A 16,947-nucleotide genomic window follows, 5' to 3' on the forward strand; every position below is an offset into this window, starting at 1 on the left:
AAGGGAGGAAGGGAGGGAGGGAGGGAGGATGGAAGGATGGATGGATCAACTTCCTGGCCTTAGTAGTATTCAAATGTTAGATGATATATGATAAAGGGCTCTTGAGAAATTAGTTCTTTCTGTTATTTCTACCTCCTTCTCTCACAAGGAGTGCTTAGGTCGACCTTTTGGACAATGGTAGATATTCCAAAACTTCAGTGTAAGAAACAGTAGGGATATACAGTAGGCCATATTATTCTGAGTCAATTCAGCATGAAGATTTCAGCTGCTATTATTTTGTCCACTTCAGGAAACTTCTATGGAACTCCCAAGCCTCCAGCAGAACCCAGCCCTTTCCAGCCAGATCCAGTTGATCAGGTCCTCTTTGATAATGAGTTTGACACAGAATCCCAAAGAAAACGAACAACATCTGTTAGCAAGATGGAAAGAATGGACAGCTCTCTTCCTGAAGAGGAAGAAGATGAAGACAAGGATGCTATTAATGGCAGTGGAAGCGCAGGTCAGTAAACAGATGAACAACTTCTAATGGATGTTATGGGTTGGCTGTACTGACATTTAATTGAAAGTAGTAAAGTTTTTGCTGAAGCATGGAAAACTTCCAATGTTTTGAGAAGGCTGTGTGTAGAGTAATGTATATTTCTGTAGACCATCTATAAACTAAAATGGGTTGTCCCAATTTTAATAAATGTATGAAAAACTACCAGTAATAAAATAATATGCTATTACTGTATTCCTTAAAATATTTGAGGTTCATCTTTGACTCTGGAATAGGGAAATCTTATTGACTTACGTCCTATTTTATAGGATAAAAGCAAAATATAGATGTTTTATAATGTAGCCTTTAGCTCAAACAAAAGTACTTGGAAGTTTAGATATATGCCAGTAAAAATTATCCAAAAGGTTTGTTAATATTTTTATTTAAATTCTGAATTCACTCAAAAAATTTTCTTTTTTTTGCTTTGACGCTCTTATTTTTTTATTACATATAAAACCAACAGAAATTTAGTGGTGAAATATCCTATTCAGTATCCCTAAATAATTCTGTGATTCTTAAGTTTGTAACTGGGAGTGTACCAAAAACAGTGCCTGGCACAAAGTAGGAACTAAAAAAAAAAACTTGTTCATGTCCCCAAGTTTGCATATCATGTCCCCATCTCCATATCATTTTCCCAAAGGACCTTGATCTTTTCTTCATCAGTTATTAAAATTTGCCATTTAGTGCTCACTTTGGCAACACATATACTAAAATTGGAACGATACAGAGAAGATTATGGCCCCTGCACAAGGATGACACATAAATTTGTGAAGCATTCTATATTTTTTTGGTGTTGTTGTTTAATTTATACAGAGGACATTTTTTTCAGAGCTTGAGAAGAGAAAATAAATAGCAGAATGATAACCTATTGACTACAATAATCAATGTTTCCCAATACTTGGTAAAAGATAGGGAGATTCTCAGTCCTTGAAGCCAGGGATTTAAAAACAAAAACAAACAAAAAAACCACAAGTAGGTTATTCAAATTGTTTCCAACATACATTTTGTAATGAAATGAGAGAAATTAATAAAGAATATTTTTCACGTGTGAAAAAAATTGCCATTTACATTATATTTATTGTTTTAATATATTCATTGTTTATTTCCCTCTCCAGATTGGGAGTTCTATTTTATCATTCTAATTTCTCACACCGTTGTGCCACATAGCATGTTTAATGTTAAATGAATTACTTGATATATTTGGGTGTAAAGACTGAAATTGGGGTTGGAAAGGTTTAAGGAAATTTATACCTAATTCTTTAGAGATTACTAAGGGAAATTATCATATCATAATATGATATGATAGACTTTTAATATTCATGTCAAATTTGCAGTCCTACAAAATTAATTCTGTTAATATTTTAAAATGGTGAACACTAGGATTAGAGACCATGAATCTGTCCCAATATGGAATTATATATTCTTGACTTAGGAGGAAAGAAGATTCTTTTTTATTTTTAACATCCAAATGCAGAGCTTTATGGTGATCACTGTGATTCCCTAAGAGATAAACCTATCTGAATATCAATAGTTTATGCTAGTCATGTAAGACAGTTGTTAAACCAGATGTTTCATACTCTGATATTAATATTTAAAGGGAGCACATCCAAGAGTGTGTGGGAGTCAGTTTGTACACTCTCTATTGTGTTTAGGTACCACAGGATATTTACATTAGGTTATATATTTCTTTGTAAGAGAAAATATTCCAAGTATTTAAATGAAAAACCAGAAAATTGTTAAGGAGTAGAAGTAGGGAAAAGGTAGGTAGTGCCTTATTTGTATACATCAATACATATTTTATATCTTGCTAAAGATTTAACCCCAAAGGTTGCTAATATGCCCACATAGGATGACATATGTTATGTAGTGATGCTAAAATTTTTTTCCAAAATAAGTATAACATAAACAGCATCTTCCCAAGTCATTGGATGTTATACAAACTCCCTTACTCAGTCACTTGGAACTATATTAGAAGTATTATAGATCATAATACTTATTTCCCAAGAATGTAACTCCCTTACAGATTGATTTCTATTTTAGGTACCTTTTTTTGTTATTTTTGTGCATAGAAAACAAATCATGCATTTTGTTTATTTTTTATTTACTCAACAAATAATTGTTGAGTGCCTTCTAAACTACTAACTGCTAGCTAGCCATTTGTACTAAATACTGGGAATAAATCAGTGAACAAAACAGACAGAAACCCCTGTCCTGATGGACTTTACCTGATAATGGGAAAGTCAAGAGAGTCAGAAGTGGTCTGCAAAAATGAATATCAGGTGGTGTGTTAGCCGGTACAAAAGAGAAAAGTAAAGCAGAGGAGAATGGATGAGAAATAGTGGAGTCAAACCAGGCATAGTGGCACACACCTGTAATCCCAGAGACTCAGGAGGCTGAGGCAGGAGGATCATGGATTTGAGGCCAACCTCAGCAATTTAGGGACACCCTAAACAACATAGCAATACCCTCTCTAAAAAATAAAAAGGACTGGAGATGTGGCATAGTGGGTTCAATTCTTAATACCAAAAAAAAAAAAGAAAGAAAGAAGAAGAAAAAGAAAAGAAATAGGTCAGGGTTTGCAATTTTAAATAGGCAGAAAAGACTTGAAAGAAAGAAATAAACTCTAAATATCTGAGAGAAGAGCTTTCCAGACAGAGAAATGCCCTGAGTTGGAAGTATGCCTGCAATATTCAGACAACAGCAAGGAAACCAGTGTGGTTCAGTGCAGCATAGACAATGCACTATGTGTGATTGGAGCAGAGAGATGAAAGACAGAAGAGCAGGATAGAAACCAGTATGGTCAGTCAAATAATGAGGGGTGGGGAGGAATGCATATTACGCAAGGTCTTGTAGGTACTTAGAATAATTTTGGCTGTAACTGAAATTAGAAACTATGATAAGGTTTTGAGTAAAAGAGTACACAACAGATTTAACAGGCTCATTCTGCATACTGTGTTGAGAATAGACACAGGATGGCAGGGTATAAACAGGGATACCAGTTAGTGGGTCACTAAGTATACAAGGAAGAAAGTGATCCACCATTCAGATGTTGCTGAGAGCACAAGTAAGATGTGAACTGAGAATTGATCATTAGATTTAGCAATGTGGACAATATTGGAGACCTTGATAGTAACAGGGTTTTTGTTTGTTTCTTTGTTTGTTTTTGATGGAAGTTAAAAAGCCTTTATGAGAAGGTCTGAGAGAATTGAAAGAGTGGTAGTGGGAGTAGCAATTATAAACTCTGTCAAGGTAGTTTGGTATGAAAAGACAGACATGAGATGGTTTCCAGAAGAGAAGGAGAATTATTTTGTTTTTAAGGAATTTGGGAATAACATGTTTTTATGTGGCTGGATATGATCTAATAAATAGGGAAGAAAATGAGAATGAGAGAATTGCTGTAGGCAAGAGGGGACAGGCTATATTTATAAATGGGGATTAGCTTTAGCTAGGAACATGGACAATTCTCAGGAAGTAACAGATGGTGAAGTAAATGGGTATAGTTGCTGTATAGACGGAATGGTGGGAATTTGCAGAGTTCTCTTCTGCTTGCTTCCATTTTCTTGGTGAAATGGGAAACAGGGTCACCAAATGAAATTAAGGATAAGAGGAAAGTCATACAATAGCCCTCACTTATCTGCAGTTTCACTTTCCGTGGTTTCAGTTATCCACACTGACGGCAGTAAGAAAATATTACTGTATAATAATATATTTTGAAAGAGATTACATTTATAAAACTTTTATTACAGTATATTGTTATAATTTTTCTACTTTTATTATCAGTGATTACTGCTAGTCTCTTACTGTACATATATATAAATTAAACTATCATAGGTATGTATATATGGGGGGGGACAAAGTACTCTGTATATAGGGTTCATTCCTACTCATAGTTTCAGGCATCTACTGGGGAGGGGGTGGTCTTGGGACATATCACCCTCAGAAAAGGAGGACTACTGTAGATGACTGAAGGAGAAGGAAGGTATGAAATATTTAACTAGGAGCATGTCAGAGTGAATCAAATAAATGTACTATGATTGTCATGTATCATTAAATATCCACTGAGGTTAGTGATAATGAATTTAAGCTGAATTCCTTAGCATTGTCTATGTTCAACTGCATGTGCTAGCATTGAGTAGGTGGAAAAAGCAGAGTTATGGTTTAGCCAGGCAAGTGTGATGAAGTCAGGTTGAAGCAAAGGAATCAGGAGTACTTGGAAGTGATTATAGTGGTTGATCTTGGAATTTAAGTTGGATAAGAAGAGCAATAGGGAAATGGGTAGAGGTTGGAGAAAGTGAAAGTTAATAAGTAGAAATATTAATGAATTGTATGATTTTGTTGGATAAAGGATGTTGGAGTTGAAATACTATAGGGAATGATATCTAAGGCCTTTCTCAGATTTTCTGATTGTTAGTCATTGCCTGCAGTTTGAAGTTTTTACAGTGATATTATTGTGTAACATCATTTAAATTCTAGAAACAAATTGTGAGTGCATGAATTATTGACTTCCTATACAATAACCAAATTTTAGTGTACTTGCTTATATTATAGAATCTGGGACTCTAAAAGGATTTTAATATTACCCCAAAATTATATTTAACAACGAAGTCTAATGAGTATAATTTTATTATTTATTTATTTAGTTGGTAGGTAAGTGCCCTACCTCTGAGCTATATCCCAGCCCTTGAGTGTAATTCTTTTTTTAAACTGTCAATGGACCTTTATTTTATGTATCAATTTATTTATATGTGGTGCTGAGAATTGAATCCAGTGCCTCACACATGCTAGACATCACTCTACCACTGAGCCATAACCCCAGCCCCTTGAGTATAATTTTTAAAGACAAATTTTATTTAAAGACCTGTTTTAAAAGTGTATGAGCATGGGCTGAGGTTGTAGCTCAGTGCGAGAGTGCATGCCTAGCATGTGTGAGGCACTGGGTTCGATTCTCAGCACCACGTATAAATAAATTAATTAAAAAATAAAAAGTCCATTGACAACTAAAAAAGTGTTTTTTAAATGTATGAGCAGCTTAGTGTAGCAGTTAAGAGCAAAGACCACTTAGATTCAAATCTTAGCTTTGGGGTTGGGTTTGTGGCCAGTGATAGAGCGCTTGCCTAGAACATGTGAGGCACTGGGTTCAATCCTCAGCACTACATAAAAATAAATAAATAAAAATAAAGTATATAAAAAAAATCCTAGCTTTGCTATTTAATGACTATGTAACCTTGACTAAGTTAACTTAACCTCTCTTTTAGTTTTCTCAATTTATAAAATGAGTTTAGTAATAATATATACTGGGTTGCTGTGAGGATTATGAGTTAATGTTAATCACTTAGAATAGAGCTTGACATATGCATATATATGTATAAATACTGGTGATGCTACTGTTAGGATTTATACTGAATTGAATCCACAGTTGTTTTGTTGCTACTCTCCCATACTAGCATCAAATATACTCTAGGGGTTAATGTGAATTAGTAAATGAAAAGAATTGGGTATGTTTATTTGTTATCTCAAAATTTATAGCAGAATGAGGACATAATAAGTAAATTTGAAATATATAATTGCACAAATATGTGTGTGTGTATGTGTGTATATATATATATGAAATGAAAGTGGATCTATTACACCGAAATAGAGGTTCAGCCAAGAGATTTATTGGAAGCAAGGAGATGGCTGCCCACCCGCTAGAGTGGGGACAGCAGCTGCACACTCATCCTCACTGGGTTAAGTAGGTCCGTTAGAGGACCGGCACGAGCTGATTAGGCCTGAAAATTCAAAGGGGCAACGCTCTCTCGTGGGGTTTATATATTTTATATATATACATATATAAAAAATGTTTGGCATTTTGTTAGAAATGAAGAGGGACTTAAAGAAGAGTATAACTTTGCCTACTTTTCATGCTGTTCTGTTTTGAACAATGACAGAAAACAGAGAGAGGCATTCTGAGTCATCTGACTGGATGAAGACTGTTCCAAGTTATAACCAAACAAATAGCTCCGTGGACTTTAGAAATTATATGATGAGAGATGAGACTCTGGAACCACTACCCAAAAACTGGGAGATGGCCTACACTGACACGGGGATGATCTACTTCATTGAGTAAGCAAATGTCTGTATCTCTTCTAATCTGCCCTGTCACTGTGAGGATTGTCTGGAATGGTGTTAATCTCATTTTGGTTGTGTGCCTTTCATTTCTTTTTCTTTGTTTAAAAATGTTTTTTATACAAGTAAGAATTGATTTTTTAATCTAGGTATTTCCCTGGATACCATTTCATTTTATTTGACTTGGATAAAGGAAGAATATATTTGGCCTCTGATTTTATAGAAGTAGGGAGATTGAAAATACACTCCTCACTAATGATGGAAAATGTAAAGAATAAAGGAGGCTTAGCTTTGCCCTTTTTTTTAACTTTAGGGTAGATTATCCAACTTCATGAGCATTTTAAGAATTATCATCATGGCAGAGTACATATTATTATCTTAGCTAAGTATTGTCAGTCCTAGAATTTAGGTTTGATGTATTCAAACAATATAGGTAAATAATATAGGAAGAAATTTCACTGATCCTCAGAGTAACTGATACACTATAGATGCATAAAAGTAAAAATTTTTATGGAAAGCATTATTAATGTAATATTCATAAAGTACTGAATACCACATGATTAGATCAACCTAAAACTGAATGTTGTTTGCATCAGAGAATAATATTATGCAAATAATTTACTAAAAGTTTCATTATGAAGTTTTTTTTTTTAATTTTTATGCACTTGTTATTCTCATTTAAAGCAGTGTGTTCAGAGTTAGAAGATTAATATAGTGAAGTTATAGAATATTGACAAATAACAGTTAAGTATTGAGGACTGGGCACCACACACAAAGAATATATATTCAGAAGTTAATTAAGGTGAGGGACTTGAATCTGTTTCCTCAAATGGTTCTAATTCCAGATCCTTCCCATAGAATAAGCACCTTGCTGTACTAAGTAGCATTTAGTATTCAAAAAACATAGATCTTGAGTATATGTTATTCTCTTTACCATATGCAGAAATTAATAAATTTATGTAAACATTATACAAAACAGACACAACAAGATATACTTCTGTCTATGGAATTTAAGGGATACTTTTTTTTTTTTAAAGTATTGGGAAGTGAACCCAGGTGTATTCAACCACTGACCCACGTCCCCAGTCTTTTTTTATTTTTAATTTTGAGGCAGGGTCTCCTAAGTTGCTTAGGACCTCACTAAGTTTCTGAGGCTGGCTTTGAACATGCAATCCTCTTGCCTCAGCCTCCTGAGCCACTGGGATTACAGGTGTATGCTACCACACCCCAGAAACTTAAGGGATTCTTTAAGGTTAGAAGTGGCTAAAATATCTTTAGAAACAGATTATGAGACATTGGATCTGACAATACTTCACTCTACGAATAGAGATAAGTAAGTATGTTACGGAGGTGCAGAGAATGTATAAAAGAAATCTCTTTATAGTTTAATATTATTTGAATGTATTAAAAACATAAATGTAAGGCCCAAACTGTAAACTTTCTAGAGGAAAACACAGGGGAAAGCTTCATGACACTGGATTTGGCAGGAACTTCCGACACCAAAAACAGAGGCAACAAAGCAGGATAGACAAGTGGGACCACATCAGACTTGGACACTTCCACACAGCAAAGAACACTGGCAGGAGAAATTATCTTCATATTGGATAAGGGGTTAATATTTAGAATACTTGAAAATTTACTCTAGATAAAGCTATTTGTTTGCTATAGTCAATATGTTTGATTTGTGTTTAACTAGCATGGTGTATTTGTGTTAAAGTCTGCATCTGTAAGAAAAGAATATTAACATAGGTCCATAGTCTTTAGTTATTACAGGTTAGGAATAGCCTAAAAACAGCTCTTTTTTTAACCTTGGGAAATATCAGGCAAAATTCTACAGGATTGCCTGTATCTGCTGATTTAATCAATAAAATTTTGGCTCATTGGAATCAAAGTTGGGCTTTTCTCATATAGCAGTTTTGAGTTTGGGTTAGCAGGATACCTCCATGGTTTTTGTTGTGGGTTTTTTTTTCCCTCTAACCATCTGTGTACTCCTAGACCTCTTTGAGTTCCGATTCCTTTTATTTTGTTAAAACTGATTTAACTGATTTTCACTTGGGGAGATTATCTCTCTGAAAGAGTGAAATAAGCACAGACTTTCTAGAAACACTTTCCATTTTTTTTCTACATAGATTACCTGTTATCAGCAGACCAAAAAAAAAAAAATGTTCATATGTCTCTCTAAGCAGCTCTGGGGTTAGAAAAGGCATAGGAGATACGGTTAATGCCCTGAAATCACTGACTTCATCTCCTAAGAGTGGACAAGGCAGAGAGTACTGAGTTTATCTCATGTTAAAGATACTGAGGAAAAAACGTATTCACGTTGTTATTCTAACAGTTCTTTTAATAATTAATTTACATTTTGTTGCCAATATGTATATTCTTCTGCAAATTTTTCTTCTTTAATATCTTTGTATTTCGGAGACTTAAGCTAACAGTGTCTACTTAGCAGTGTGATAGTTTCATTTTAGCATTACTATTTACTGCATGGTGACCTGACCTGAAGCTAGCTGACTGGCTTGTAATGGAATTAAACAGACACTGCTCTCTGAAAGTATCTTTGACTTGCTTCATAGAAAGAAGCAGGGGCAAGTTATTTTTTTCTCCCCCCACCCCCGCAGGATGAACAAACACATTGTTTTTCCTTGCATGTTGCAGAAACAGCCACTTTAAAACTTTTGTTTTATTTTATCCTATTTATTGTAAGGAGTCCCTGTGAGGGCAGAAATTCTGTCTGATAATTTGTCTCTATATTCCTAGACCCCAGGACAGTATATATATATCATAGATACTCAAGAAACATAATATTTTTCTGAAGGAAGAAAAGAAGAAATTCAGCCAGCAAGCTAACAAGGTTTTAAATGCAACTTAGCTGGCTAGGTGATGCAATCTATGGCTCTGTGCCCACCCTTTGAAATGTTTTTGACTGCTTAAAAAAGTGTTTTTCTGTACTTGGCATTTGATCCCTTCTTTAAAGTCTTCATTCTCAAATTAGTGCCTCTAGCATTATCTTTCTGTCTTGGTAGTTTTGAAGTAACAGACTGAGAACAATAAGATTATTGAATTTGAGGAATACAAATGGAGGCTGTAGGAGATAAATGTTCTAATACCATATGCTTTTTAGTCACTTTTAATCTTAGCTTTGGAATTACTTTTCTTCCTCTTTATTTTGCTATTTCTAATTGAGATCTTTATTCTACAGCCACAATACCAAGACGACCACCTGGTTGGATCCTCGTCTCTGTAAAAAAGCCAAAGCCCCTGAAGACTGTGAAGATGGAGGTAGAGATTCAGAATTTTTTTATACTATGCTTATCCTCTTAATCCTTTCTTACTCTTCTTGCTTAGTGAGTTTTTCAAAACCCTAAACAAACCATAGTGTACATAAATAAGGATGGATATCATAATCAACTGAATATGGTAATTATGCCATATATATACATATACATATATGGTAGTTATGTTATATGCATATAAATAATTTATGAGAAATTTTATTTATCTCCTGTATGAGGATTGTAATTCTTTCTCTTTAAAAATTTAATAAAAATAAATTTCCCTGTTTTTAACATATGCCCTAAATACAAACTGTAAAAATTCTAAGTTGAGGCTGTGGTTGTGGCTCAGCGGTAGAGCATTCGCCTCTCACATGTGAGACCCTGGGTTCAATCCTCAGCACCACATAAAAATAAATAAACAAAATAAAGATTGTGCCCATGTATAACTAAAAAAAATTTTTTAAATCCTAAGTAACTATTCAGTAAATTAGGTGTGTTCCCAACCACAATGTAGCTCTGTCATATCTGTTGAGCATTCAAATATATACTTAATTTATTATACACTGGGATAATTGCTAGTGTCTATAACTATTCCTTCGCTAAAATTAGGACAGCAATACAAACTTAATGAAAGTCTATAATATATCCCCCCGCCACACACAAAATTTTTCTTACTTAATGGAAAAATTATTTCTGTAAACATCACCAGATAGTCTTATCTGTCTTGTATGTTATATGTTCTATAAATTGTATAGTTTTTAAGTAAGTAGAATTTATCTCATCCAAAATTGTTTGTTATATCTTCTTGAAAATAAGGTGCAATCAAACAGAATTACCACGTTTTGTCCAGCATGGCTATAATAGGAAGAATTTTTCTAGGGAAAAAAAACAGTTGAAAATGGAATTATTCAGCCTTTTTTAATAATGACATCAAAAAAATTGGAAATCTTGAAATATATCTGTTAGAAGATGCAAGTTCTTAACAATGAAAACTGCAAAACATCATTGAAAAAAGTTAATAAGGACCCATAATAATGGGTGAGATGTACTGCACTCATGGATTGAATCCCACAATATTGTTAATGGTATCCATTCTCATAAATTTATTTCTAGATTCAATACTGTCCAAATCAAAATTCAAATAGATTATTTTGGGGGAACTAACAAACCTATTGTAAAATAATCTGGAAATACAGAGGCTTTGGTAGTCAGACAATCTTTAAAAAACAGACAAATTTAGAGGACTTCCTATAAAGCTATAGTAAGACAGTGTTTTAATGGCACACTAACAAATAGATCAGTGTAACAGAATAGAGTCCAGAAATAGATGCACACATAATCTGATTACTTGATTATCAAGCAAATTGCCAAATCAATGCAATGAAAAAAGGAAATTGTCTTTAACAAATGATGCTGATATAAGTTGATATTCACATAGAAAATTGAGCTTCAGTGATTCCTCATTCCATACACAAAAACTACTTTTAGAAGGATCAAAAGCCTAGCATAAAAGCTAAAACCATGGATCTGGGATTTTGGCTCAGTGGTAGAGCATTTGCTTAGCATGAATGAGGCGCTGGGTTTGATACTCAGCACATAAAAATAAAATAAAGATATTATGTCCATCTACAACTAAAAAATAAAAAAGAAAAGCTAGAACCATAAAACTTTTAGAAAGAAAAGAGTATCTTCATGACTTTGGGATTAGCAAAGTCTTCTTAGGGAAGCTACGAAAAGTATGAACTACAGAAGAAAAAAAAAATTTTTTTTTTTGTGGTACCAGGGAATAAACCCAAAGATGTTCTTCCCTTGAGCTATATCACCAGCTCTTTTATTTTTTTACTTTGAGACGAGGTCTTGCTAAATTGCTGAGGTTGGCCTCTTAACTGGTGTTCTTCTTGCCTCAGCTTCCTGAATTGTTAGGATTACAGGTCTGTGCCACCATGCCTGTCAAGAAACCTGATATTTTGTACTTCATAAAAAGATTCATAGTGGGGTAGGGAGGGGGACCATGGGAGGAATAGATGAATTCTAGATAGGGCAGAGGGGTGGGAGGGAAAGTGAGGGGGCAGGGACTTAGCAAGGATGGTGGAATGTGATGGACATCATTATCCAAAGTATATGTATAAAGACATGAATTGGTGTGAACATACTTTATATACAAACAGAGATATGAAAAATTGTGCTGTATATGTGCAATAAGAATTGTGATGCATTCTGCTGTCATTTATTTTTTTAAAAATCAATAAAAAAAGAAAAACTTTACATTTCTTTTCATCAAAATACATTAAATAATGAATAGACAAAGTCACAGATTTTGCACTATATATCTAAGAAATTATGTTTAGAATTTATAAAATACTGTTTTACAAACCAAAGTGAAAATGGACAAAACTTTTAAATAGCCATTTCACTAAAAAAGTTATACAAATGACCAATGAAAAATACTTAAAATCATTAGTAATTAGGGTAGTTTTCTAATTAAAATCATAATGAGATACCCACTAAAATGACTATTATAATAATTTCAAAAGATAGTAACTAATGTTGGGAGGATGGAGAGAAACAGTAACCCTTATCCTTTTGCTGCACAAAATGTAAAATGGTGCATCTACTTTGGAAGCACTGTGCCAATGTCTTCAAAAGTTAAGATCCCAGCAACTTGGGAGACTGAGGCAGGAGGATAGGAAGTTCAAGGCCAGCCTCAACAACTTAGCAAGACTTTGTCTCAAAATAATAATAATAATAATAATAAAGGGCTAGGATGTAGCTTAGTGGTAAAGCACTCTTGTGTTCAATTCACAGTACCCCCCCCAAAAAGAAGTTATATATAAATTATCATATGACCTAGTAATTCCACTCCTGGATATCTACTCAAGAGGAATGAGAATATATGTCCACACGAAAATTTGTATGCATGTGTTTGTAGTAGCACTATTTATAATATCTGAAAAGTGAAAACAACCCAAATGTTCACTAGCCAATGAATGGATAAATAAAATGTGATATAACCCTACAATGGAATAGTATTCAACAATAAAAAGGGCCAAAATACTGTACACACATGAACCTTAAAAACGTTATGCTACATGAAAGAAACTAGAAAACCAGATGTTATATGACTCCATTTATATGAAATGTCAGCAATGGGCAAATCTATGTAAACAGACAATAGGTTAGTGGTTACCCAGATCTAAGGATTGCGATAGAGATTAACTATAAAAAACAGGAAAGGATGTTATTGGAGGGATGGAAATATTCTAAAACTGGATCGTAGCATACTAAGTAAATTATTAAAAATTACTGTTATATACTTAAAACAGATGAATTTTATAGTATGTAAATTATACCTCAATAATGTTTTTTAAATAAATAACCAAAGGACTTACATACTTCACAAAAGAAGTAGCTTTCACTGTCAATTTACTAAATCTTTAGTATTGTCCTCTATTTCAAATTGTATTTGTGTTTTTCTTTTGTTTTTGAGCCTTTGTTTTTGATTGTCCAATTTTTTTTTTTTTTTTAAGATGATGCTAGGGGTCCAACCCAGGGCCTTGCACATTCTAGGCAAATGCTCTATTTACTACTGAGCTACACTCCCAGCTCCAAAATAAACCTATTAAATTTGACATCCTCCTCACCTCACACCTCTCTTTCTATCATGTATACCATCCTCCTAATCATCTGGACCCAAATCCTTGCAATCACATTTGCTTCTTCTTCTCTTGTTGCTTTATTTCCTATATAGTTTCTAAGCCCTGTTGCTTTTTTCTTTTTCCTGTTTTGCCAATATATTATTATTCAGAATACTCAATATATAGAAAAAACTGACAGAATTTTGCAGTGACACACACACACACACATATATGTCTTTCTGTGGGGATGGATATATCCATCCCCACATTGTGATATTATAATTAACATTTTGCTACATTTGCTTTTTTTTTTGGTGGGGGAGGGCGGTTTACTGGAGAGTAAACCTAGGGCCTTGAGCACACTGGGCAGACTCTACCACTAAACTTCAACCCCAGCCTACACTTGCTTTTTCACATAGCTATCTAGTTATCTATTTTCTTCTATCCATGCTTTTTCCTTTATATTATATCTTCTTCATTCTTTTGATTACCATGCATATTTGAGTATTCTTGATCTTTCTTCCTCTACTTAATTCTATCCCTTAAATATATCCTTTATGCCAATGGTATGAAAACAGTGGTACTCAAACTATCTATTGATATACAGGAAGAGAATGTTAGAACTTATTTTCCATAATATAATTATTGCAAATATATATAAATATAAATGTATTACTATATGTAAATTAAGCTTCATTATCATTTTCTGTGCAGATTGGTAACAGCATTCTTACTCATTCCATATGTCAAATTATCACATGTGCTACTTGCAGTATCTGAGGGACAAATTAGTATGACACTGTTCAGTGGCAAGGTACTGATAATTATTTAATTGCTTCCTTTTTAAACATCTGGTTTTATATATGCTTGTTTTATTCATATTAGAGTAATACATATGTACACGTAAATAAATTTATATATGTCTTGTGAGTATATGTTCAAATTTTTACAGAGAAGCCTGCAGGATCAAAAACCTTCAATACCACTAAATTAATACTAATACCACTAAATTATACCCAATTAATACCACCAAATTAATATTTTTAAAATGTAACTCCTCTCCCTTGCTCTCTATTGTCACCCAGACTCCTTGGTAAAAAGCATAAAGATTATTTTTAATAACTGAACCATATTCTGTATTTTCTTTTCAAAATATTTTCATGTCATAAATCTGATGTAGTAATGTTTTTTCCTTTGTCATATGCCCATTTCTTCTGTTAGGAACTAAACTTGTTCCCTGTGTCTTCCTGGCTTATACATACTATTCTTCTAAGCTCAAATCTAAAATATGATTTCTTTTTTTGTACCAAGGATTGAACGTAGGGGCATTTAACCATTAAGTCACATCCCTGGTACATTCTTTTTATGTTTTATTTTGAGATAGGGTCTTGCTAAGTTACTTAGGGCCTCACTAGGTTGCTAAATCTGGCCTCGAACTTTGCGATGCTCCTGGTTTAGCCTCCCAACCTGATGGGATTACAAGCATGTGCCCTCGCCCAACTTAAAGTATAATTTCTTATCCTCTTCTGTCTTTCTTTCCCATGTCAAAATTAGTGTTCTCTTCTTTATACTCAGTATGACTTATATTGTATCATAACATAATACCATGTTTTTTTTTGACTTTGTACTTTGAACCCAGGAGTGCCTTATCACTGAGCTACATCCCTAGTCTTTTTTTTTTTTTTTTTGGGCTTTTATTGTTGTTTGTTTGTTTGTTTTGAGAGAGGGTCTTACAAATTTTCTTAGGCTGGCCTTGAACTTGCAGTCCTCTTTGCCTCAACCTCCTGAGTCACTGGGGTTACAGGCATGTGCCACCGAGCCCTGCTAGATACCACAGTCTTAAAGAACAATGGTTTTGTCTTATTCAATTGTGTATTCCTTCAGTAGAGATTTAAATGTTTGGAAAGAGGGAGAGAAGAAAGGTAGGAATAAAAAGCGGAAGGAGAAAGGAAGGGAAGGAAGGCAGGAAAGAAGCTACTGTCTTCTGAATTAATTTGGTCACCTTCCTTGGAAATATTTTTTAATTCTGTTAGGTTTGGGAAAGGGCAATAAACAGTAAGCCTGTCTTCATTTACTAGTTGGGAATCAAGAGAAAAATAAGACACAGGCAAACAGATGAGATCAGAATGCCAGTTGAGTGAGTGTGACTTCAGCCCTGCGGCTATGTGGGCTTAATGATATTTTATTTACCCTTACAGGAGGCAGTGCTAAGCACTCAGTCTCTAGCTGCTGTGTTCAACCGCAGGTCTCCTCCCATGAGGCAGGCATGGCAGAGGACAGACCAGAATGCACCTCTGCAGGCAGGTGGCATCCCAAACAAGAGACTCTGGAGTCTCTAGCTGAGCAAGCATATTGAGGTTGTTCTGTAAAACTCACAAGTCAGATAAGACATCCACTTATCATTGGGAAGAAAGTAAAGGGGCTTAGGAAAACTAAAAATGTTTCTTTCTTTCTTTTACCTCTGTGAAATTTGAAGAATTAGGATGACTATATCCCCCTAATTCCCTTTGCATTAAAGGTGACCATACATCTTGGTTGGCTTATTCCATCTTATTCCTGTTGTCCCAGAATAATTAATAGTTCCCCATTTTATTCTGAAAGTGAGCAATACATTATATGGTCATCTTTCTTAAAAGAAGCACAATTGCATTCAGTATGCTAGGAATGTTTGAACTCCTTTAATGTAAGGCTCCTCTCATCCCCATAACTGGGTACCGCTTTCTAACATTTTCTGTACTGGCAGGGAACCCACAAGTGGAACATTGAGCCTCTTAGTTTTCTGCTCAGCCAACTTGTTTTACTTTCTCCATATACTGTGTCTCCCCTCTCAATAGGGAGAGCATAGCTCCCACAGTAGTCTTATTTTCAGGATAGACTTTATCTGACTCGCATTGATGTTCTCCAGAGTGCTTTTCATCAAGTACATACTGAAACAAGAATAACAACAATAACAGTATTTTAGTTTAAGATATTGTTTGCCTCTGCGGAACATTTAAGATCTAGGAAGTCCTTACAGTTTCTAATACTTGCCCTTTCCTGTCCAGTCTTCTGATATTCAGAACCCAACTGTGTCTTTCCACTGTGTGTGATGGTTTAATTGATGTACATGTTTATCTTCCATTCAAATTAAATAATTAGTGTTTTGGTTTAAGTAGTTATCTTAAAAATACAGCATCAGGAATCCATTCTACTCTCAACCCACCCCATTTCTCTTACCATGAAAGAAAGATTAAATTTTTACTAAAGGCTTCTTATAAATGTATTGAATGTTGATGTCATTTTGGTGCTTAGAGAATGATAAAAGAAAATTACCAACTGAATAGATTTCCACTATGAGAAAGCAATTGTAATTCATACACTTAAATAAGAAAATCCTATTTTGGGAAGAGAAAAGAAA

General features: G+C 34.1%; 1 protein-coding gene and 1 non-coding gene across 2 annotated transcripts in view; both read left to right on the plus strand.

The window, feature by feature from the left end:
- Positions 1-16,947, plus strand: part of Magi3 (membrane associated guanylate kinase, WW and PDZ domain containing 3) — a 299,449-nt gene that overhangs the window by 228,685 nt on the left and 53,817 nt on the right. The window contains exons 5-7 of the mRNA XM_048814597.1: positions 290-499; positions 6,463-6,637; positions 9,840-9,919. Coding sequence (XP_048670554.1) covers positions 290-499; positions 6,463-6,637; positions 9,840-9,919 — 465 coding nt within the window. The remainder of the gene's footprint in view (positions 1-289; positions 500-6,462; positions 6,638-9,839; positions 9,920-16,947) is intronic.
- Positions 1,219-1,322, plus strand: LOC125620201. The gene has a single exon (XR_007351798.1). It is a non-coding gene; the product is annotated as a U6 spliceosomal RNA (small nuclear RNA).

Source organism: Marmota marmota, unplaced genomic scaffold (assembly GCF_001458135.2).
Source record: "Marmota marmota marmota unplaced genomic scaffold, marMar, whole genome shotgun sequence".
In the NCBI taxonomy this organism is placed as follows: Eukaryota; Metazoa; Chordata; class Mammalia; order Rodentia; family Sciuridae; genus Marmota; species Marmota marmota.